A 23650-nucleotide genomic window follows, 5' to 3' on the forward strand; every position below is an offset into this window, starting at 1 on the left:
AAATAAATAAATAAAAATAACCCGTCGAATTAGGTTTTCTCCCGCAATAGAAGGGAGGGGAAGCTGTTTTTTAATTGTGCATTCTATTATCTGTTAATAAAATAAGTTAATTTTTAAATATGATAGGCGCTGCCACAAATATACGGCAATATTGCTTAATTTTCATATTATAAAATAAAAATGCATCAAACATTTAGGTTTTATGGCTTACATATAAAAAGTCGTTTTGTTTCAGTTGAAATAAAAATGTTTAGACATAAACGAATTTTACTATTTAATTAAGTCTGAAAAAAACATGCCTTACATTTTTTAGAAATAAATACTGTTTTTTTTTTTTTTTTTAATTTTCTTATTTGCATTAAAAGAAATAAACATTTGGTGTACATATTATATATTGGCATATACGTATATTTGTCAGTAAATACATATTTAGCATAAAATAAATACATGTATATAGCATATAAAGTCAACTGAATATCTGCAATTTTCAAAAATCCGGACTAGGTATAGTTTTTAATTTAAAACAGAGTAGAAAATAAAATTACCTTTTAGGACATTAACAGCATCTTCGGGAACTTCTTGCAGTTATAAAAATCTGATAATTTTGAACTATCATGTAACGCCTCCTGAAAAAAAAGTATTTTATTGTGCTACAGTTTAAAAAAAAGACAAGGGGCAGATAAATTTGACAATTTGCTGTGGCACAAGTATTAGGAATATAGAACCTATGTAGAATGGGACAAGGTACTAAAATTTTATGCTTGGTCTTTGATTGAAAATGAATTCTCATTAAATAGTTATCTGCATGAATTACCTGGAATATTTAATAATACAATAGTTTTCAGTTTGTCATCAGAAAATCAAAACTTATTATTTTTTTTAAATAGCTGGGTTTTTTTTTTTTTTAGTCCAAAGGGGCAATTCTCCCAGAAGGACTGTTAATTTCGTTTTGGCATTTTGCATATATTTTGCATTTTGCATATTCCCGATATGTTTCATTTCAAATTGCTGCCAAACATTATATTTAAAGAAATTAAATAATGAAGAATCTGCATGAATGTATGTATGTTTCTCGCATTGCAATAAAACAACGGTACCTAGAGCCAACAAAATTTGAATAAGGTAATCTTCCATAGAATATGGGCATGTGGAAGCCCTAATTTGAATTTGAAATTGGTTTTATTATTTGCTTTATTATTTAATATTTTGTAATACTTCAACGAATTTTTGATTAACAAAGTAAACGATTTCAAAGCGAGCAATGGCAAGACTGTATGAGTGAAAATATATATATATATATATATATCCAGCTCGCGAGACTCTGTATTGGAAATTCTAAAGATATGTTCATTTTAAAATTATTTTGCGAGATTGCTGTTGAATGTTTTTATGGTTTAAGTGCGAAGAACGTGATATTTAATAAATAAAGGTAACACACAAAATGTTAAAAAAATGCCCCTTTGGACGTAATTTAAAATCTGAAGCTTTCAGTCTTTTTTAAAGAATGCAAGATTTTTTTTAAATCGTAAACGGAAAGCCGTCTTAGCAGCTTTATTGGCCTCCAGGACTTTTGAATGTTCAAGAGGCCTTAGTTACAAAATATAAGTTTTAGAATGCTGATATGACCCAGGTAGTGCTAGTATTTATATTTTGGAAAAATTCAGCTTTGCAACAGTAAGTGAATTTTATTGTCACAAATTATAAGCAGAATTTATAAAAAATGAAAGTTAAAAATCTATTAAAAACTACTAGAAGCTGAAAACAATATGAGTTCAATAGAAAATTCAGTAAAGTATACGGTTTTTATTTCTTCCAATACTACCAAATAATTTACACACTTGTGTTATAAAAAAAAATCAAAACTTTAGTATGCATTTTTTTTTCCACCGCTGTTTTTCCTATTTGAAATAGGAATGCATGCAAAACTAAATTTAAATAATTAAATTCGATAGCTTTGTGTAAATTGTTCAAAAATAAAAATAATGTTAAGAATTATTTACAAAAAGTACCATCCATACGTACAGCTTTCATTGTGTTAGCAGTACGTAATAAATAAAACTACGTTACAGCATTGCACTCTTAAAGCAAATTTATAGACACCTAAAAAAAAAAAGAGCAAACTAACTATAATTTATAATAATTAAGATATTTATATTAAGAAATAATTGTATATATATTTTAAAAGCGAACTTACTTTTGGCAAAGGAGCTGTATCCATTGTTACGACTGTCCTCGCTTGAAATGGCGCTTAGCCAAAGAACGTTCTTTGGCTTAGCAAACTTGTTTGGTCAGTCTGGGTGGACGATGACAAGACAGGGGGTCGTCCTGCTCCTTCAATTCACTCCCTTCCCCAAGGTTATTATTGCAAGTGGGAAACATGTTCTGCTACCAAGACAGTAAATTTGCGTTGTTTAACACGAAACGGAGCGAAAACTGCTGTCACCCTCCAAATCCCACTCTGCGAGATTTAGAGTGTTGCATCGAAATTGAGGAGCTAATTTCTCTCACTCAACTCTGTTTGAAACAAACACATTTTGTTTTCCAAAATAAATATTACAAACAAACTGAGGGATTAGCCATGGGAAGCCCCCTCAGTCCCATCCTGGCTGATATCTACATGCATTATTATGAATCAAAATTGTTTGAAACTTTAAACTTCCCGGCATGGTTCCGCTACGTAGACGATACTTTTACCCTGTTTGAAGGTAATAAAGATGATTTAAATAAAGTTCTTTCAACAATGAATTCTATTGATCCTGCTATTCAGTTCACTTTTGAACTTGAGACTTGCAATTCTCTTCCGTTTCTCGACATTCTGGTCACACGTAACACATCCAACTTCAGTACTACAGTTTACCGTAAACCTTCATCGGTTTGCCTTCCACCGCACTTTAAATCATGTCATCCGACTAAACAAAAGTTAGCTTCATTTTATTCCTATGTTTTCCGTGCTCTTCAAGTTTGCTCCTCCAAATTAGCCCTTGATGAAGAACTAAATTATTTAAAAGCAATAGCTATTGACAGGGGCTTTTCACCCAACATTATTAATCAAGCAGTTAAAAAATTCTCATCTGAACACACTAGAAGCCACACTCTTATTTTAGGAGATTATAAAAATTCTGTTGTCATTCCCTTCTTTCCATCAATTAGCTATAAAGTTGCACATATTTTGCAGAAATTTAACTTTCGGGTTGTTTATTCTCCCATCAATAAAATTCCAACTTCTATACTCAAGGACCCCATTCCGGATATGAATTCCTGGGGTATTTATAGGATTCCTTGCCAGTGTGGTTTAATTTACATTGGCCAAACTAAGAGAGCCTTAAAATTTCGCGTCAAAGAACATGAGGCATATGTTAGAAAAAAAGGAAACACAGAAGTCTTCTGTTGCTCAACATTGTTGGTCCGAAAATCACACTTTCAATTTTTCTGCTGCCAAAATTATTCAAAAAACATCTTCCATTGGAGAACTGGATTTTCTAGAGGCATTTCACATTCATAAAAATCTTTCTGTTCTAGTTAACGATCCTAATTCCAATCCAAATTTGCCTTCGGCTTTTAGAGAAATTATGTTTTAGTTCTGGTTTCGCCAACAGATGGCGCCACTTGCTTATTCTTGTCCAGGCTTTCTTATCTTATCTAATCATTATTTCCTAATCTTGTTCATTTGCGGTTTTGCAGCTGAAGATGATGGTTCGGTAAAACCATCGAAACTAGTCCTGTGAAAATTTTGTAGGTATAACGCTGATTTTTGTTGTTTGACTTCTGAATTAGAATCTAAATCATATTAAAAATTAGGTTTTTTTATACAATCTACAACACTAGAGAAAATTAGCTACTTAAAACATCCTTTCGAAGAGGATTAACATAAAAATTTATACTTATATATAATTTTTAAAGCTGGGACATGACCCATAGCTGTGGCAATTCATTGTAACAAAAATTCATAAACCACATTTGGCGTTATTATCGCTCAAAATAAGATACCAAATTTCAATACACAAAAATATTAAAATTTGTGTATATCTTAGAAAATATTGAATAAAAAACTATTTTTGCAGGTATGCTTAGAACTACATCTACTTTAAGATGATGGTAAAAATTTTATAGGTTATAATTCAAAATTTTTTCCGAAAAATTTATAAAAATTATTTAAAAATAAAATACAAAAATTGGCTGAATTTTATTTGGAATGAACCTAAATGTGAAAGGAAGAATCAAAGAAGTTTAATAAAAAGAGATATTAATAAATATATGCCAAATTCAATTAAAACTGAGGAGCTCACATTTTGAGAGCTAATTTTTTAAAAACTACTTGTATGATTTTTACAAAACTTGGCAGTCTGGCATAATTTGAGTCGTAGAATCGAAATATGTAAAAAAATTGGCGTCATTTCAGAAAAAGTCCGATTTTGTGTCAAAATACCTATGTTAGAATAGTACTATATATAAATCTAATATATATCCTAAGTCTATATTTTGTCAATTGGCACAGTAGAACGAGAGATATAGAACTGTCCTTTTTTTTTTTTTCTGCGCAGTGTACCTCAAGTTTTGCTAAACGCACTACAATATGTATCATTTTTAACTTGCACTGAGAAAAATAGACGCAGCCTGAACTCTACATTTTCTTGTATTCAAATCTGGATCTTGAGAGATCCTTAAATTCTTTGATCAGATCTTCAGAATCCTTTAAATAATAATAATAGTAAGGGAATAAAAAAAATCTCTCAATCAATATTAAATGTTTTAAAACAAAGCAAAATTTGAGACATAGAATTAATGAAAAACAAATTTAAGACCACAGCCTAAAAGATGCAAATGAAATTCAGAAAGTGATATATAATTTAAAGTTTTAAATCTTGAGATTTACTTTCCTAACATATTTTCACAAACTTACCTGAATAAAAGATCAAAATTCAGCAGCTATGACTGAACAATTCAATTGGTAAACAACTAGAATAGTCATGTGCACAATGCTGTATTTCTGTATCATAGCATGAGTTATTAGAAACATTCAGGGCCTATTCCATAATAGGTTATCTACTCCCAGAATTATCCTGGTAATTCAAGAGCTAGTACCAAGAACTGTTGAGAAAGCGGAATGTTCCAATTAGGCAGTACATTTCTCTGGATATCACAGTGAAACAAAGTGAAATTCAAGGCTGTCATAAGATAGTATTGGCAAATCAAATATTCCTGAAAATTTAATGTAATTGCATTTCTTTTTCTTATGAACAGTTCTGTTGAACATGAATAAAACTAATCTTTATAAAGTTTTAAGTTAAAATGCTGAATGATTACTTACATTAGGATTCCAGACTGACATGTTGAGGAAATTGCTAAAATTTGAATGTTATATCTAGATATAATTTGAGGGATCTGAGTACCTGAATGCCACATTTCTTACAAAAAGAAAACGTAGTTGAAAATTCAGTTTGAATTTAACTATTTAAGGTTAGGTTTCTTTTGACTGTTTGGTTTACTTAATTTATGGCAAAGAATACAAAGGCTATCTGCTTAAGGGAAGGGAAACTGGTTCATGTGCACATTACACATGGGGAAATCCAGAAAACGCCCATGCAGGCAGCCTGTTCACCTGGAACTGAACTCAGATCGAAACTACCAATGTTTGACGATTTTACTACTTAGCTGCTGGTTGGTAAAAGGCTAGGTTTGATCTTGGTCATTTTGGTCCTTCCATTAAATGTGAGAGGGGGGGGATTTTTTTTTTCTTTTTCCTTTCTTGAATAATGATAATTCTACTGAAGCACTAATTCAAAACTGTATTTTGTTTGGAACATAATTTTAGTTATGTGGAATTGTACATATATGCTTCTATTTGAATAGAATTACTGGAGTAATTTTGTGAAAAATTTTGGTTTTCCATTTATTTATTTTAGAATTAACATCATCATAAGCTCTGCATTCTCTTCCTTTTATCAAAATATCCCTCAAAAAACTTTTTGTTGTGCTATTCAGCTATATTTATAGAGACGCAGCCAGATTTCTGTATGCAATTTTTCTAGGAACTTACCATATTTCTGGATTTTGAAATGACTTTCGAGTCTATTTGGTATTTTTTGAGTACTTCTTTCTTGAATGCTATTTTCACATTAATTCCTTGCAGGCAGTGGCATTCTCTTGTATAATTTTTGTGTCATGCTATGACTGCATCTCACAATTGCAGTGTATGCCCATCAAGCTAGTTAACAGACTAAGGTCTTGGGGTTTCAAAATTTGGGTCTTGTGCAATTAAATTCATTTACATTTCAAATGTTTGGGGATAACAGGATGCTAAAGAATTATCTCACAGTTGTAGTGCATACCTCTTTTCAGGCTTTCTGATATTAATTTCATATGTTCAAAATTTTGTGGGAATTTTAGGACCCTTTGATGTTTATCTTTGAGAAACTCTGTACATGTTTTTAGCTTGCTTAAGTTTCAGCTTATTTCAAAGACAAATCCAAAAATTTTCATTAAATTATTTAACTGTCAATTTTGAAATGTTTGGGAATTCTTCCTAAAATCGAATTTTATTCTGGATTTGATTAATTATTTTGGGGTTATTGCCTGTATGCATATTTCTCAAGGGTTTTTCTTTCAGTTGTGAGTTTTTAAGCGTTACAAAATATAATAAAAAATTACAATATCTATTTTTCAAATTGATTCTTTAGTTTTCACTCAAATGAAAAGTTCTTACTTAATTGCATTTGTAGACCAATAACACCACCTTTCGATTTCAATTTACTTCTGAAAAACTAGTCACAATTATAAAGTAGGAGGAAACGAAACAAAATGCTTAATTTCCTGTTTTCAAAAGAGTGTTGTTCATTTCATACATTATCTACAAATATGCATACCATATTAACATACTTTACAGAAGACAGAGAAGAAATAAAACTTATTCATATATCATCACATAAATTGCATAACATATGCAAAATTTTCATTAATTTACTTCATATGTTTCTATTCAAAATCTATTTCACTACTTTCAAAACAATGTAAATAAGGACTCTGGGTTCAGGCAAAATGTAGTGCTCTTAAACTTTCCTGAAATTTAAAATGTTGTTTCTACTATCATAAGTTTGACCACCTCAGTAATATTTAATGCCCTCAACTGGAAACATTGGTAGTGATGTCAGTGTTTCCAGTTAACCATCATTTCAATATTTTCTCAAAGCATGGAATAAGCATAGGCTTTGTTTTCATTTTATAAGATATATTTTTACTAACAGAATAAATGGGGTGAAACTACTTCTGTTGGATGTTTGAAATACTCTCATAGAAGAAAAATTAATTTTAAATAACCATTCTGAATGATAAAATTACTACAGTGAAGTACAGACAATAATCTGACTGATAATACTTAAATATGACTCTGCTGAAATAATATAAATTAAGAGTTTTTCAAATATCTTCTACATAAAGCTCATGAAAAATTCTATATTCATAAAGTCTGAAAGTAGTTTTGTGTAGTGGTACATTTATGAGTAATTAATTATTCAATGATTGAATAAGAATAAAAGTTTGTTAAAAAAAGGAAACAAGTCAGTATGAATAAATGTTATATTGAGCATTTTCTTTTTCTAAAGCAGTAAAATACATATTTAAAAAAAAAAAAAAAAAAAAACTGAAAAGATATTGCAATGGGTATTCAAGTGGAGTGTCTGTCAAGCCTAAAAACATACTAATCCAAATAATGTTAATGATTTGTTTTATTTACAACAAAAATTGTGCATGTTATTTAAAATAAAAATTGACGTCATTTGTTGTTTGTCTGTATCATACAATTAACATATAAAGATATTGCCATTTTTCCATCACTTTATTCAAATATGCAACATCACTTCAAATGTCTTAAATAAACTCAAGCGGACACACTTTATCAACCAGCAAATGACGTTAATACGAAAGCCCGATTTGCTCAGCCACAGTAAATCCAACTTCTGTAATGTATCACATAACAAACATAACACCAAAATATAAATTATGTCTAATAAAAATCTCTGGAACATGTGGGTTTCTTCAAGACAGTATTCTATCATTATTCAGTGCGTATATTACATGTACAAGAAGAAAATATATATACACGATTTTATTTTTTTATATACTAGCTAAACCCGCCGCCATTTCTTGCCTGTCATAACCTCAGATGTGCATCAAAGTCTGATGGGTGTCCATTAACTTCTCGTCTATCTTTGGGGAAGTAAGATTCCTGCAAATTCAATACTGCAGCTCCTGGTATTAGTTTGTGGGGTGCCATAGGAGAAGAGGTTCGAGTAGTGGGAAAGCCTGTGTGATTTTGCATTGGAAAAGTGCATGGAATGAGAGGTGGCGGAAGTCCATTCAACATGCTTGGAGGCCCAGGTTTCGTCCTTCCAGATGTACTACACAGGCTGCTGAGATAAGGGCTCACAGGAGGAGAGAAGAAACTAGAAGCAGAGGCAGGTGGCAGTGTTGGAGGGGTAGTAAAATGAGATTCATTTGTCCTTAGTGGTGGTGGGAGGAGTTTAGAACGATCATATGCCGCAGCCACCGCAGCCCGCTCCAATTCTAAAGCATTTGAGATTTGACGAGAGAGTTCACTTCCAGCACATGTATCTCGTTGTGGGAAGGAATCATATCTACGCACATCATGTTCAGGTCTTCCTTGTAACATTTCCCGAGTCCTATAATGTTCTATAGCAGAGCCTGGAATTGTAGTAACTGTAGGACTAGGAGTTAGTGGACCCCACAGTGGTGATGTTTGAGAGTGATGGGCCAATGTTTCTTTTGCAGGAGAAGGTACCAAACCATGAGGACCCATTACCCGTGAATGATCAATAGAGTTCAAGCCCAAGGCTACAGAGTTATGTATCACACTCCTAGATGAGACTAAAGACACAGGATCGGATGTTTCAGACTGTGGAATGCTACCGGGTCTTTTACGTATTCTTTCATCCCCAGGAATGCTTGACCTGGAGCTCCTGGAAACTGGAACCGGTTCATCGTCTTTCCTTTCTTGCTTTATTTTTACTTCCATTCGAGGAGGTGGAGGTGCATAATGCCTTTCTAAGGCCCCTTCATATTTCACTGGATTGTTCGGAGGAACAACGGGAGATCGTGGTAACTCTCTAGAGTCTCTAGTCCTCTCCCATTCACGGGCAACTGTGTGATGTGGATGATGATGTTGAGTATGGTGAAGATGATGATCCCTGATTTCACCGTTCATTATGATAGAACTTTTCTGTAGTTGATGATGCAACCTGAGCTCTCGATCTCTGCAATAATTAAATAATAAAAATAAGATAGAGCAATTTTAGACATAAATTTCATACACTAGCCATCTAATCCTCACTTCTATAATATTTTCCAAAAATAATTATCATGCATAACACAAGTTTAAAATTTTCAGTAACAACAATTTTCCTTAATAATGTACAGAATAAAGCAGAGTTTCTCCTGGGTGAAAAATTATACTTAAGTATTTCAGTTGTTAAAGGAGAAGGGGAATCCAAGTTATATACTTATTAATATTAAACATCATGTTTATGTTTGATTTAACATTTACTCCTTATAGTAATATATATTAATATATTAAAATAGAAATTTTTGAAGAAGATATACCCCACACCAGTCTTCCTTGAAACATACAGTTTTGCTATAAACCACTACCACTTTAAGATTAATTTTTAGTAAATTTATATAATTTGTATATTATTAAATGAAAATTTTATTTTTTGCTACATAAAAATGTTTATGAATCTAAATACTTTCTATTGGATCTTAGTGGGTTTTCACATTTATAAGATAATTAAAAAATTAATGATTTTTATCTCTGCTTTAAGATAAACTATTCCACGAAAGTAGAAAAATTTAAGATCGATGCAAATATTACATATTATGTATTTTGAGTAGGATTCATTTTCATGCAATTATTTCCAAATACCATTCATTCACTGCTTATTTAGAAGATATTTTACTATGTGCTCCAAAAATACTCGGATTCATTATTTAAGAATTAACTGGCTTATAATTACTACAGAAACTTATTTACTACTATCTCAAATTACAAAGTTAATGGAGTTTATTATTTAAACATCATATATACAATTCAATAAAAATATTACATACACCCCCCCCCATTTTTTGAGATAATGATTGGTGCCTCACATGAATTTATTTCAAATTTTAGGTAAAAAATAAACATTTTAGCAACACTACAATAAAAGAATATGAATAAAAAGAGAAAACGTAAATTTTTAATATTTCAGAAGAATAAGTATATCTACAATTTTTGAAAATGTTGTTTATAGGACAAATGTACATTTTTCCTCATTAAGAATCTTGCTAAAAAATCTAATATACATGTTAAAGTCATCACATTCAACTTTAGAAAATGATAATAAAAACAAAAACTATTCTATACTAGAGTTGAATTTTAATAAGCAAAAATTGGAGAAATCAGAAAAAATTGTAGGTAATAAAAGTTTCAAATTAAAAAACACTTCCAACAAATTATATTTAAAAACATTTTCAGTTCTAACCAGATATGCAAAAATATAGTTAACAATAAAAAACACAAGTTACTGTACATATTAATGATAAAAATTACTTTAATGCATTACAAATGTTCTTCAAAACATTACATTAGAAACATTCTTCAAATCAAGATAACTGGATTGTTTTCGTTTTATATTGGTGCACAAAATAACTGTGGTATGAAATCATACATCAAAGTGAAACTCGAACATTTTTTTTAATATTTATTTAACGTATTTCTCAATAGCAGAATATTATATGAAATATTAATTGTGTAATAACAGTCGTATTTTTTAGATTTCTTAAAGGTATATTAAATATTTTAAAATATAAAATCTAAAACACCCGTATTCTTTAATTTAAAATAAAATACAGATTAAATTTCTGAAATTAATTACTATTTTCTTCAAAGTATATTTTTAAATACCTATATAATAATAATAATAATAATTAAAAAAAACACCTGTGCAAAGAACATAACAGCAGTATAAATTACTTTCCATTCAAGAAATCTACAACAGAAACTTCAAAATAATATCCAATTTCCCTTTATCAAGAAAGGTATGTGAAATAATATTTCAGTAGCATTCAAAAAAGAAAAAAAAAGGGGGGGGGATATAATGTCAAGATCAAGAAAACTATTACCATTTTGACTGTAAAATAGTAGAAGGGAACTTGAGTTACTGAAAATTCTGAATTACCAAAGCTTGAGTCTTATTGTATATTCCAGCAATAAAAAGCAAGCATTTTCTGACTGAACAACTGCTAACATTTTACACAAAATGGAAATTTATCTTAATTCAGTAACCTTCACTATTCAATTCTTGCAAGAAACAACAATATGTAGTGCATCCAAACAATAATATAAGAGCAAGCTTCTATTTTTTCATTTCTATTATCATACACTAGTTTAATAAATGGTTGAATGTTTCCAATATGAAAAAATAGTATTTTCATTAGTCATTTAAGAAACAATAAAACAGTTTTCATGCAAAAAAGGATTTAAGTAACATATTTGCACCTACTGAATGGCTGAGATCACCAGTTTTTAAGAAAATAACTCTAAAGCCCACATTATTAATTTTTAAAAAATTAACTTACTGAAAAAATAAAATTCACAATACTGAAATTTCAACAGAAACTTCAAAAGAACTGAGATCTTTTACAGATCTAGATACAAAATAATCAAATTTGGGTCTACAGACCTTTCAGACTAATATTTTATCTATATATTATTATGCTTTTTACTTCTGTACCGAAAACACATAAGTAATAAAATTTCTATTCTTAGAAATTTAAAGATCATTGGAGTTTGTTCATTTCATTTAAAATGAAAGGAGTATAATTTTTTTTTTTTTTTTTTTAAGTTTAAAATGTTTTTTTTTTTTTTTTTTTTTTTTTTTTTTTTTTTTGTGTGTGTGTGTGTGTGTGTGTGTGTGGAAGATTTAAAGCAAATCATTCTGGATATTTTTAATTAAATTGATATATATAAAAGGACATGTTTTAAAAAGTTTAATTTCACTCCATTCCTTTTATGATAACTGATATAAAAAGTGTACACAAAGAAAAATATATTTTTCTTAATAAATAATTTTTAAGAAACACAGATTGGGAAAGACTGAAACAAGAAATGGAAAAATCAATTAACCAAGGGTGGGCAAACATGTTTACTGCTGTGAGTAAAATATTAGTCTTAAACACTATCATATTTGAAATATAACAGATTGAAGCAACTGAGCTTTCTGCTAAGGTTACACAAAAATAAAGTATGAAGCATCATTAAATCCTAGGTTATGTTATTTGTGTATAGCAAAGCACATGAGGGCTATCTGCCTAAGGAGATGGCTGCCTTCCTTAGGGCAATTTCCATGTAAAAGTGTTACACATAGGGAAAACTAAAAAAACTAAGCAAGCTCATTTGCTGGGTTCGAGTCCAGGATGAACTGCCAGTATTCAGCAATCTAAACTACTTAGCTACTGAAGAGGTCCATTAAATTTTATTAACTTTAAATTGTTCTTAAAATTCTGGGATATGATGTGAGAAGTCTATAAAAATCTGGCAGCTGAAGCATTGTCCATCTTTAAATTAAGAGTTACCTGGCATATTCTTTTTATTAACTACTAATTCATTATTTAATCTTTAACAGTAAACCATGTTGTTAGGAGTAAACTACTGCTTTATAGAGAATGCTTTCATTGAGGATAAAAGAGCTGTCTTGTATTTAAGTTAAAAATGGAAAAAAAATAATCCAAAAACTATATGCAGGTAACCTATTCACCATAAATTGCAATGAGATGAGCTGTCAGTGTTACCTACTTTACCACTAGTAGAAAAGAACATTACAGAAAAACTAGGAGCACAGGAAATCAATTATTCTTTAATAGTTGCTAAGAAGAATTTTCACTATCGGGAGTATGTCTTGAAATGAAAGTTACAAATTTAATTTGGCATACTGAAAAGAATTATTTGTTGATCTGTATTAACAGTGAAGAAAAGGCAGATGATAAAGCTCTAAATTCATACTGCATAACAGAATTCAAACCAACAATAGAAAAATGGAATACTTTTAAGAAAAATAAATCATTTTAGCATGATTACATAACCACCACAGCTGCTCTTAAAGTACAAGATATTTTTCTTTACAGGATTACATGTACCAAATAATTTTTTTACAGAAAGAGTGTGACTGTTGTTTATTAGGCAGTGTTAAATTAAAGATGCTATTCTTATGACTTACAATAGTGTTCTTGTTTTCAAAGTAGATGTTGTTACATTTTTATTAAAGTGTGTCATATTTTGTTCTTTGTTTATTTAGATAATTAATATAAAAGACATAATTCTTATGTTTAGAAAAATTCTGCCTTGAATAATATGAGATAGCCATCTTTAGTTTGAATTTTTTTCTAAAAGCAAAGGAACAAAACATTTTTCTTTAAAATTTGACTGTATGCAATATGTTTCGCATCATGAAAAAGGTGTATCAACGTATGTGATATGAGTATATATATAAATCTGAGTCTAACAAAAAAACAAAAAAAACAAAAAAAAAAAAAAAAAAACTTTAATCAATTTAAAAAATAATAATTATTATTAGTAATGATTAAGAAAGAAAAGTTTTTATAATTTTTTTGGGGGGAGAATGCCCCAATATTCAAAATATTTGAGGCTGTGATTATGGAGCCAATATGGGTGGAGCATACAAAGGAAAGGAAAAAAACTGTTTGACAAAGAAGTTATCATTGTAAATTCATAAATTGTTCGCTTGTAGTTTAAATTGGTATGTAAAAAATGCCCCTTCAAATTCCAAAATGTTAACAATTCTTAGAGCTGTAGAGACATTAAGTATTTTTTAAAAGCAGGAGACATGAGAAATGCCCTAGCCGGTACTAGAACCACAGACCTCTCGAATACTTGCTGAGCGTGCTGACCACTAAACCACGAAGGCATGCTAAGAAGGCAAAAGAAATACGTTATAGAGCTATGCAGAGGATTTATAACTTTTTTTTGTATGCTCGCTGAGTTTACAGGATGCATAAAGTCAATATGCAGTGGACACTGAAAGCAAATGCTGTTAAAAACAACTGAAGCACATGGGTTACTAAAAATTTATGCCATCAAGTGATAAATCATTGCAAAGGGGTCAAAGTAATAGTATTTTGAAGCAAATCAATTTTAAAGTCTTATATACATGTACATGGAATTTAATACTACACGAAACAGATAAAGTATATGGAGTCTTCCAATAACAAGCTATAACTGTCTATATAAACAAAACATGTATCAAGTATGTATTATATCTTTTCTAGGAGCTGAGAGAGAATATTTCTGAGAAAATTCTTATTCTTGAAAAATGTGAAACTTTTCCTCTAGAAACAAATATATTGATAAAAAATAAATACTGATAAGTATAATGAAAATAAATAGAATTTGAGCAAAACTGAAAATAAAGATTAATAAGTCAGATTAATCAACTAATCAGAAAACTAATTTTTCATGAATATATTTCTTCATTGTGAAACATTAAAGAAGTATTAGATGTTTTAATCTCACCAGCTGCTGCCTAATTCATATAGTGGTTAACGACTCTGACTGCTGTGCCGAAAGGTGTGGGTTCAAATCCCGGGGAAGGCATGGATGTTTGTAAATATATAGTGGCATAGTGTCTGTGCGGCACTCTAAATATGTGGCGAGACAAAAGTCCTATCGAAAGGTTGGTGGTAGGGGGAGAGAGGTGGGGACCATCGGACTCCCCTCCCCTTCCAAGGCTGTCTCTGGCAAAAACACAACAATGTTTGAACTAATGGTTGGAACTGAGCTAAGTCAGGTTGTCAATTATATGGTGCTCAAGGCTCTTGCATATGACAGGTGCATTTGTCCCTTAACACAATGAGTGCTGTGGGCTTATGCACATGATTGTCAGACAACTGAACTGGTGATATGAAGCATCAATGTCACTGGATTTAGCTAAATGGAATTGTAAGCTATTGACAGGAGCTTGTAATTTAGCATTTAACTTTCTGAACATTATTAATATTGCAAAAATTCAACCAGAAATATCCAATATCAAAAACCACACTATTTCAATAATTCCATGTAGCTGATGAGATCTTTATTTCATCAAGAAAAACTTTCAAAGCATGGTCCATTTTCTATACAGAACATGAATAAAATAATCAAGAATGTTTTAAAAACCTTTTGTCAATTTTGATTCATTAAAACAAGAAAAGTTAAAAAAAAATGTTTGAAAATTAGTAAAATGCTTTTATATTATTTCAGTGTAATTTGCTATTTATTAAAAGGTAAATTATTATACATATTTTTCTAAACATATAAAGTTACGATACTATACTTCTAAATGTGCATAAATAGTTACTTTTATGACTATAAAAGTATGCAGCAATAATATTTATATAATACATATATGCATGTGTATCTGTGTATATGTAAACTTTTATTTGTAAAATTGTAAAGTTTATATATGCATATACATCTGAAATTTAGAAATTTCAAAATTAAATCAAAAGTGGCAGCAAACTACATAACAGGAAGAATAAATATAAAGATTTAAACTTAAAAAAAAAAGTATAACATAAAAATTCTAATATTAGAAAAGGTAAATGTGTGCGCCAGGAATGCAGTCAGCTGATCAATGTTCATATTTACAGAGTGAAAAGTATTGACATACTTTTCTTTTATACTCATTAAAATTTTTACATTCGGAATATTAATTAATGAAAATATCCGAATAATTTGCTCTTCATCTGCAAACTTCACCAAATTTCTTCACCTGTAAACATTATTACTGTTTACAGGTATTTTAAAAAAAAAAGAAAAGAAAAGAATTGTTGACTCCCAAAAACACAAATTCAGTATTTGAAAATATTAGTAAATATCAAAATGTTTAAACTAATTATTCTTTGCTTTGAAACTGCAGAGGCAATGATTTTGTTTTGAAAACAGGTAATATTTTTATACATGTAAAATTGTAAATTTTAAAATTCTAATAATACATTCCATAGGATGTTCTAAGCCTTATTATTATTATGGTCAAATTTTATGATTTGGATTCTGCGAACTTTTATGTTCTCAGTTTAAGATATTATGACATGAATGAGTCATAAGGCACAAGTTGCTTATTTAATTCCTATTTCCTTTAGCAATTATTTATTGTTACCTTAGTTATTATTCCTAGCATTAGTAATGATAAGTTAATATGATTCAAAATGGCAAAGAAAAAAGAAGGGCAAAGAGGGGGAAAAATGTGTGTGGTGTGGATATGCAGCTGCAGCTGGCAATATTCCAAAAATAATAATTGCATACTTTCTTATTTAGTAAAAAGAAACAAAGTAAAGAGATAAAGTTTGTAGGTCATTTTTAATTTAAGGCATTATTGGATTGATTCTTTACAGAAGAGGGGGGGGGGTCTTATTAGTGTAATATAACATAACAAATAGATGAAAATTCTTAGTCTTTTTTTAAGGAGGAGCCCAAACATTTTCAACACAGCCACCTTACATCTGGATTATTATCAAAACAAATTAATGAAATTAATCAAAAATTGAATCAAACAGAAAGTCAGAAAAGAAAAAAATTAAAACTGAAATGCAAGGTCATTAAATTTTTTTTAATCAATCCTCTTAGGATTTTCTTTTTTTTTTTTTCTTTTCTTTTTTTTTTTTTTTTCTTTCTTTCTTTCTTTCTTTTTTTTTTTTTTTTGGTGTGTGTGTGTGTGTGTGTATACATTTCTTTTTTCTCCCCCCTTTTTTATCTAATTTTCATTACATGTAGTAAGCACAGCTCTGGCATCAATTATATAAATAATCTATTTTTACTATACATTTTCTAGGGATATCAAAATAATCAAAATTTTGCTTCTTCAAAGTTGATATAAGAGCAATAAAATATGGCATATTAGCATCTGTGCTCAGAGTTAAGAAAGACTTCGCTTCCTGAAAAAAACAGCATAAAGTACTTTTGGGTTGCTAAATCTCACCTATTGTGACCTGTTCTCACTTGACACATGTTGGAAAACTTATAATTTATAAATGCTTATTTCTTTAATCTTCAAAAATATATTTCAGCTGCCATTAAAGCATGGACAACAGCAGATTTGCAACCACTACTGTAATGAAATTTATAGTGATGTATATTTGTCTGGCTCATGTTTGCTTTATAGAACAGTAAAAGAATTCCAGTAATCTGCAATTTTATACACAAGTACAAAAATACTTAAGGAATGCATATATTCACTACACAAATTTGCATAATAAAAAATATATGAAGCATTACATATAATTTTTTTAAAAAATTACCTGTCTTTCTGTCTTTCTTGTTCCCTTCGCTCTTGTTCTCTTCTTTCTTGTTCTCTCCTTTCCATTTCTCGTCGTTCTAGTTCTCTCCTCCTTTCCTGCTCCCGCCTTTCTTTTTCTTTCCGTTCTTGTTCCTTTCTTTCTTGTTCTTGCCTTTCAAGTTCTCTCCTTTCTTGTTCTCTTCTTTCTTGCTCTCTCCTTTCCCTATGAAATAAAATGTATTGATATTTAACAAAATTGCAAAATAATTTTAAAAAGTACAAAACTTTATGCCCCAAACAAAATGTCTGTAATATTAAAAGAAACATAAAAAATTGATTCTGGTAAATCTATTGTTCCAATAATAAAAAATAAACACAAAAATGAGAATTATTACAATAAGTTCTGGAATACATAACTTCAATACACTGTCATAATTTATTTTAATATTTGATAATAAATAAAAGAGAAGTTTTATTTGGCTCATTTGATTATAATAAAACACACAAGGGATATCTGTCTAACAGGAGGGATGCCTTCATGGAGGATTTTCTCAGAGAAATTTTCCCCATTACACATGGGGAAAACCAAAAATGCCCATGCAGCCAGCTTATTCACCTGAAACTGAACCTAGACTGAATTAGGAGCACTCAGTAATTTTACCACTTGTCCCATGGAGGGCAGAATAAAAGAAACAAAATATGTATTTGAATAATTTATGTATAAAGTCATTCTAATTATGAGCAACAAAAGTATTTAATTACTTTTATAAACAACTTCTAGATACCAAATTCAGTATTAATACAGTTCTTTTATTAATTCCTAAATGATAAATATCTTCTGGTTAAAGATAATCTTGCTTTTCTGTTTTCATATCTCCCGCAGCATCAAAACTTTTGAAAAACAAAGGAATTCTTTAATGATTGAAAATGTTTATAGTCCAAAGGAATGAAGCTCAAGAATGCCACAAAACTCTCCAACCAAAGTTGAATAGTTCTCTCCCCAGTGATTCCCTTTGTGACTGACAGGTGCTCACAGTTTACATATTAATTTTGTCTCAATTTATCTAACTGTTGGTAGTATACATTAAGATTAATGGTTCGGTTACATAGAAGGAAATCCCAATGGATTAATTCCTTCATATTCCACTATACACTTAACAAAACCATTTTAAGATATAATTCTTTCTTTCAAGATTGGTGAAGCAGGCTTTGATATGTAATACTCGGTTCTTCTACATTTGATATTAAGGCAAAGTACCAATTTCTCATTTCAATCTGTTCCAAAAATGGTTTACATCTAGAAGAAGAAAGCAAAGAAAGAAGGTTTTGGTTCTCACTTGTCACTACTTTATACTCACATCAATGTGCTATTTTTTAACAAGTATACAGTACAAAGTCCGAGATCCGGACTCATTTGGACACCGGTGGTTCCAGATTTAGGATTTTTTCTGGATATTACATCATCAGCTTAAATCTAGTAAGATGGCATGTAGAAATTATAAAATTAAAAATATGAAATTGTGATTTATGAAATAATGAAGCATTTATTATCTAAAGGATATCACATCAAAGTTTACAACAACAACAACAAAAAGGGCGCTTAATATTTATTTGTTAACTTCATTAAACACTTGAATGTAAATTGTTTAAGTTGCTCCATCTTTCTCTTTAATTCAGACATAATTTCTTGTTCAGTTACAAAGTTCTATTGTTCAAGTCCTGTAACTGCTGTGTTGAGAATTCTGACTAACTTGTCAATCGAATTTTTTTTTAAATTTACAATAACCTCTTTGTCACTTTCATCACTATCGGTAGCGATATTTTCTGGATCTAGAACCATACTACAGGTTTCACTATCCGTTAATTGATTGATGATTGGAGCTTGTCATCACAATGAAAAACTTCTGTTGTATAATCTTCATTAATACCGCTTCTCCACATTTCTTTACAAAATCCATTAATTGGAAAATTTCCCCCTTGGTTTGCGATATCTGAAAACTTTCAAATTTGCAGCTATCATCTTCATCATCCTTACCATGTGTGTGTGTGTGTGTATTTAATTATGGCAAAGCACACTAGGGCTATCTGCCTAAGGGGAGGGATGCCTTTCGTGGAGGACTTTCTAAGGGAAACTGGCTCGTATACACGTTACACATGGGGAAAACCACGAAAACGCCCATGCAGCCAGCCCGTTCGCGGGATTCGAACCTCGGACCGAACTACCAGTATCCTTACCATGAAATATGGTAGCTGGCCATAAATTTTTCCAAGCATTTTTTAAAGTATTCTGGAGGCACTTCTTTCCAAAATATTGTGATACTCCACACAGCAGATTTTATGCTAAAATACTGCAAAAATGTTTTAATAGTCTTGCCATTATTCAAGAAATTTTACATTGATTTTAAAAATGCTACTATATATTTGCATTTCAGTGCATACACTATTCCGATATCCATAAGCTGAATGACGAACATACAATTTGGAGAAAAGAATAAGATGGATACAACATTATCTTTCACTAACACTTTACGTGCAGGATCAGCGAAATAGTTGTCTACAATCAGGTAAATTTTTGCATCAACAGGTAAACCAACCAAATTCAAATGTTACTGAGCTTCAAGTATGAAATTCAATCATTAATTAACGCTTATATCATCCAAGCTCTTTTATTTGCACGATTTATGACAGAGAAAATCTTTAAATGATTGAGGTCATGTAACTTTTCCAATTACTAAAAGTTTACATTTGTGTGTTCTTCCAGCATTTGCACATGCTAAAATTGTTAGTCTCACTTTGGAATCTTTGACAGCTATTATTGTTGACAGCTGTTATTGTTGTTGAGCCTTTTCTGTAGAGGTTATCAAGATATTTCGGGGTACATTAATGCCAGAAAAGACCAGCTTCATCAGCATTAGCTTTTTCACCTGAAATTTTTAATTGCCTTTTACCATTGCGATTTTTAAATTTGGTTGACCAACCTATTGAATATGTGCAATCAGTTTGTCAGATAACTTCATCATGAAATATTTTGGCTTCAGCCATTAGCATTGTAACTGTCAATGGCTCATCCTCACTGCGATGCTGTCTGATCCATTCAATCATCACTTTTAGCATAACAAATACTTTTTCTATTATTCATTACGAGTGAAGTCCTAAATTCTGCGGCCATACGATCCCTGGTGCCGGTTCTGGGTTTATGTAAATAACAAATCAGTTATTCTTAATCAAATAGCACTAAATGTAAAATGTAATCCTTTGGGCTTATGAGTATCATTAACAAAATCTACTTTTAGCATAAAGAAAGAAATTTTTCCTTGTCAACATTTCTTAGTGCATTTAAATTAATTCTGTAACCATCGCCAAACATAACGTCAACATAAAAGGTTACCATAATTCTTTGTTATTCAATCACAATTACAAAAAAAAAAAAAAAAAAAATATTGACGCATTGATGCATGAGTCATTACTCAAGGTGCCATGTATCGATAAACATGTGGTGATGAAAGCAAAATATAATAAATAATGATATGCCAGGTTGGCATCAGGGATATAAAATATTAGTAGGTATAAAATCAATGATGTTTTGGTTTGAGATGCATGACAAACAGATACGCAGCCAAAATATTAATCACACAAATTTATGCTAAAATGATTGTTTCTTCAATAATGAGGTATTTTTAGTGCCAAAATGAAATTAAGAATCAGGACTCTCCACATGTTTTATTATTGGGGGGGAGGAATATCAGATTCACATGCATATTCCACCCCCCCCCAAATAAAAGTTGGTGACGACTTTGAGGTCTACATTTCAGATCATTCCCGAACATTGGACGTCCGGATCTCAGACTTTGCACTGTATTCCATTTTTAGAAATTAATAGATGAATTTCAAAGTTACATAAAAGTCATAATCATTTCAATACTCCCTCCTTAGTTTCAATACTCTGTTTTATTACTGGGGGGGGGGAATCCTGTAACATTCAAACATGTCACCATGAAGGTTAAAATGTTGCCAAGTAGATAAAATGGGTGGAATATTTCCCCATTCAATCGCTGTGAGTAAAATACTAGCTACAAATGATGACAATTTTAATTCTGGTAACCCCTATTTAAAGCTAGTACATTTTCCCCATTCATTTTCTCTTTCGCATATGATCTGTGGTATCTGTGTTAAGTGTTATTTCTGTGCCACATTATATTTTGTTTAAGATGAGTGGGAAGAAAATTTCTTATATGGCAAATTTCAAACTGCAGGTAATCATGTTTGCTGAAAATTCTGACAACAATATGGCTACCTGGCATTTCTCTGCAAATGAAAAACAAATTTGAGAGTGAAGAAAGCTGAAAGCAATTTTGGCCAACATCTGATCTTTCAGTGTGGCCATGACGTAATAAATCAGCATTACAAATGATATTGAAAATAAAACAATCCCTTTCATTTAAAATTCCTTTTTTTTTTATTCATTATCTTAAGGAATAAAAAGTGTGATATTTAGTGATTGATCCATTGCTTTCAGCTAATGAAAATGTATCTACATTTTTTGTGAGGTTAGCAGTTCTGTACATAAGTTTACCTTTGTCATTTAACTTATAAAGCTCCACAAATTCTCAGCTTATACCCAGAAATATGTTCTCTCACCTTTATAAACAAGCAAGTAATTATTAATTTAAGCTTGAATATATAGAAAAGGAAAGTAGTTTAGTTACCAGAATTAAAAAGTAGTGATGAAAAGAAAGGTTTCTTCATAATTCTGAAACAAGATATATTGAAATAACCATTTAGAAAGTAAATTTTTTTATGCACCCCAGTTTGTCTAATATTATGGAAGGTCAATCAGTGTTTTCATAACAAAACATCAGTTGACAATAATGTGCATTAACTCTTAAAGGAAAGAAAATAAACATTCAGATTCCAACTTTCAAATTTTTGAAAAATCAGAAAAAAGGAAAGGGGGAAAAAAAACTCACATGGTTTTTTTTAAATATTAAGTATGGCATTTCCAGCCTCATCTGAATGATAAATATATGTTTTCACTGCAGTTAAGAATTAACAGCAAAAATCAATAGGAATAGCCTGCTATAGAAATCAGCAATGAAAACCATTCTACATGATGTTGAATATATGAGTGAAGTATACTTTGAGCAACATTTTGAATAATATGATTTAATAATTTTAATTTAAATATTTACTAACAACAATCCTGACATAAAAATATGAATCTTGATGACTACAGAAAGGTAATTAGAGGGATATTTTACTTCAATAGTTATATCAACAATCCATACAAGAAAAATCTGATGTGTACATCACATGACTTCCTTGTACGGAATATTAAATTATACGCATTTTTTCTTGCATTTCATTTAAACTTATTGGATTGAATTAAATCTACTTCGTCGAGAGCGCATAACCACAATAATATAAATGCACTCTTTAAAATTCACTATATTTGTTTACCATAGTCACACTCTGGCATTAGGTTTACTTAACAGCGTTTCATTTCATTCATATTGTAACTCAGAATGCACAAAATTTATATCATTTGAAGAATTATCAAATAAGTTTAATAAAAAAAAGCGAGATTAATAAATATATTTCAATTAACATTGAGGAACTAAAATTTTGAGAGTTGATTTTTACAAAACTTGGTAGTTTGAAGTAATTTGAGTCGTAGAATTGAAATATGGAAAAAAATTGGTATGTTATTTCAGAAAAAGTCCAATTTTGTGTCAAAATACCTATATTAGAACAGTGCTATATATAAATCTAATACATATCCTAAGTCGCGCTTTCAAGACATGAAAAACACAAGTTGAATTTCGTCAATCGGCCCAGTAGAGCAGGAGATATAGAACTGCCCCCCCTTTTTTTTGCATAGTGTACAAGCCATGGACATAAAGCTATAGTTGCGGAGTATGGTATGCAAAAGTACCTTATATTACAGCTAATTCTTCCTTATCACCCATTTTCTACTGTTTGAAGAAATTTTTTAATGATGAGCTAGATGCAGCAGCAGAGTTTGACATTTCATGTTTATTACTAGTCATAGAACATTTAATATCTGTATATCTACCATGGCTTATTGAAAATTTTGAACAAAGTGTATTGCACTGTATGTTGGAATCAATTATAGTTTTTTCAATAAATGGGTATTCCTTCTGTAGGTCTTCATTAAATGTACACTTCCCCCTTTTTTACTTTTTTTTTTGGAACCTATTACTAAAAAAAAAAAAAAAAAAATGAATGGCCAAAAAAAAAAAAAAAAATTAAACTCAGGAAGATATACTCTTAGCACATATGTAACACACCATTGATAAATAAAAAAGACAACT

At 30.3% G+C, this 23650-nt stretch overlaps 1 protein-coding gene across 3 annotated transcripts in view; it reads right to left on the reverse strand.

Annotated features, from left to right (window-relative positions):
- Positions 1–7703: 7703 nt before the first annotated feature.
- Positions 7704–23650, reverse strand: part of LOC118197860 (uncharacterized) — a 388014-nt gene continuing 372067 nt past the window's right edge. For all 3 annotated transcript variants that reach the window (XM_085817410.1, XM_085817409.1, XM_085817408.1), the window contains 2 exons: positions 17341–17541; positions 7704–9266 (listed from right to left, as the gene is read on the reverse strand). In XM_085817410.1, coding sequence (XP_085673536.1) covers positions 8147–9266; positions 17341–17541 — 1321 coding nt within the window. In that variant the 3' untranslated portion in view covers positions 7704–8146. The remainder of the gene's footprint in view (positions 9267–17340; positions 17542–23650) is intronic.

Source organism: Stegodyphus dumicola, chromosome 5 (genome assembly GCF_044657685.1).
Source record: "Stegodyphus dumicola isolate Sdum_Otavi_A_Nest chromosome 5, ASM4465768v1".
Lineage (NCBI taxonomy): Eukaryota > Metazoa > Arthropoda > Arachnida > Araneae > Eresidae > Stegodyphus > Stegodyphus dumicola.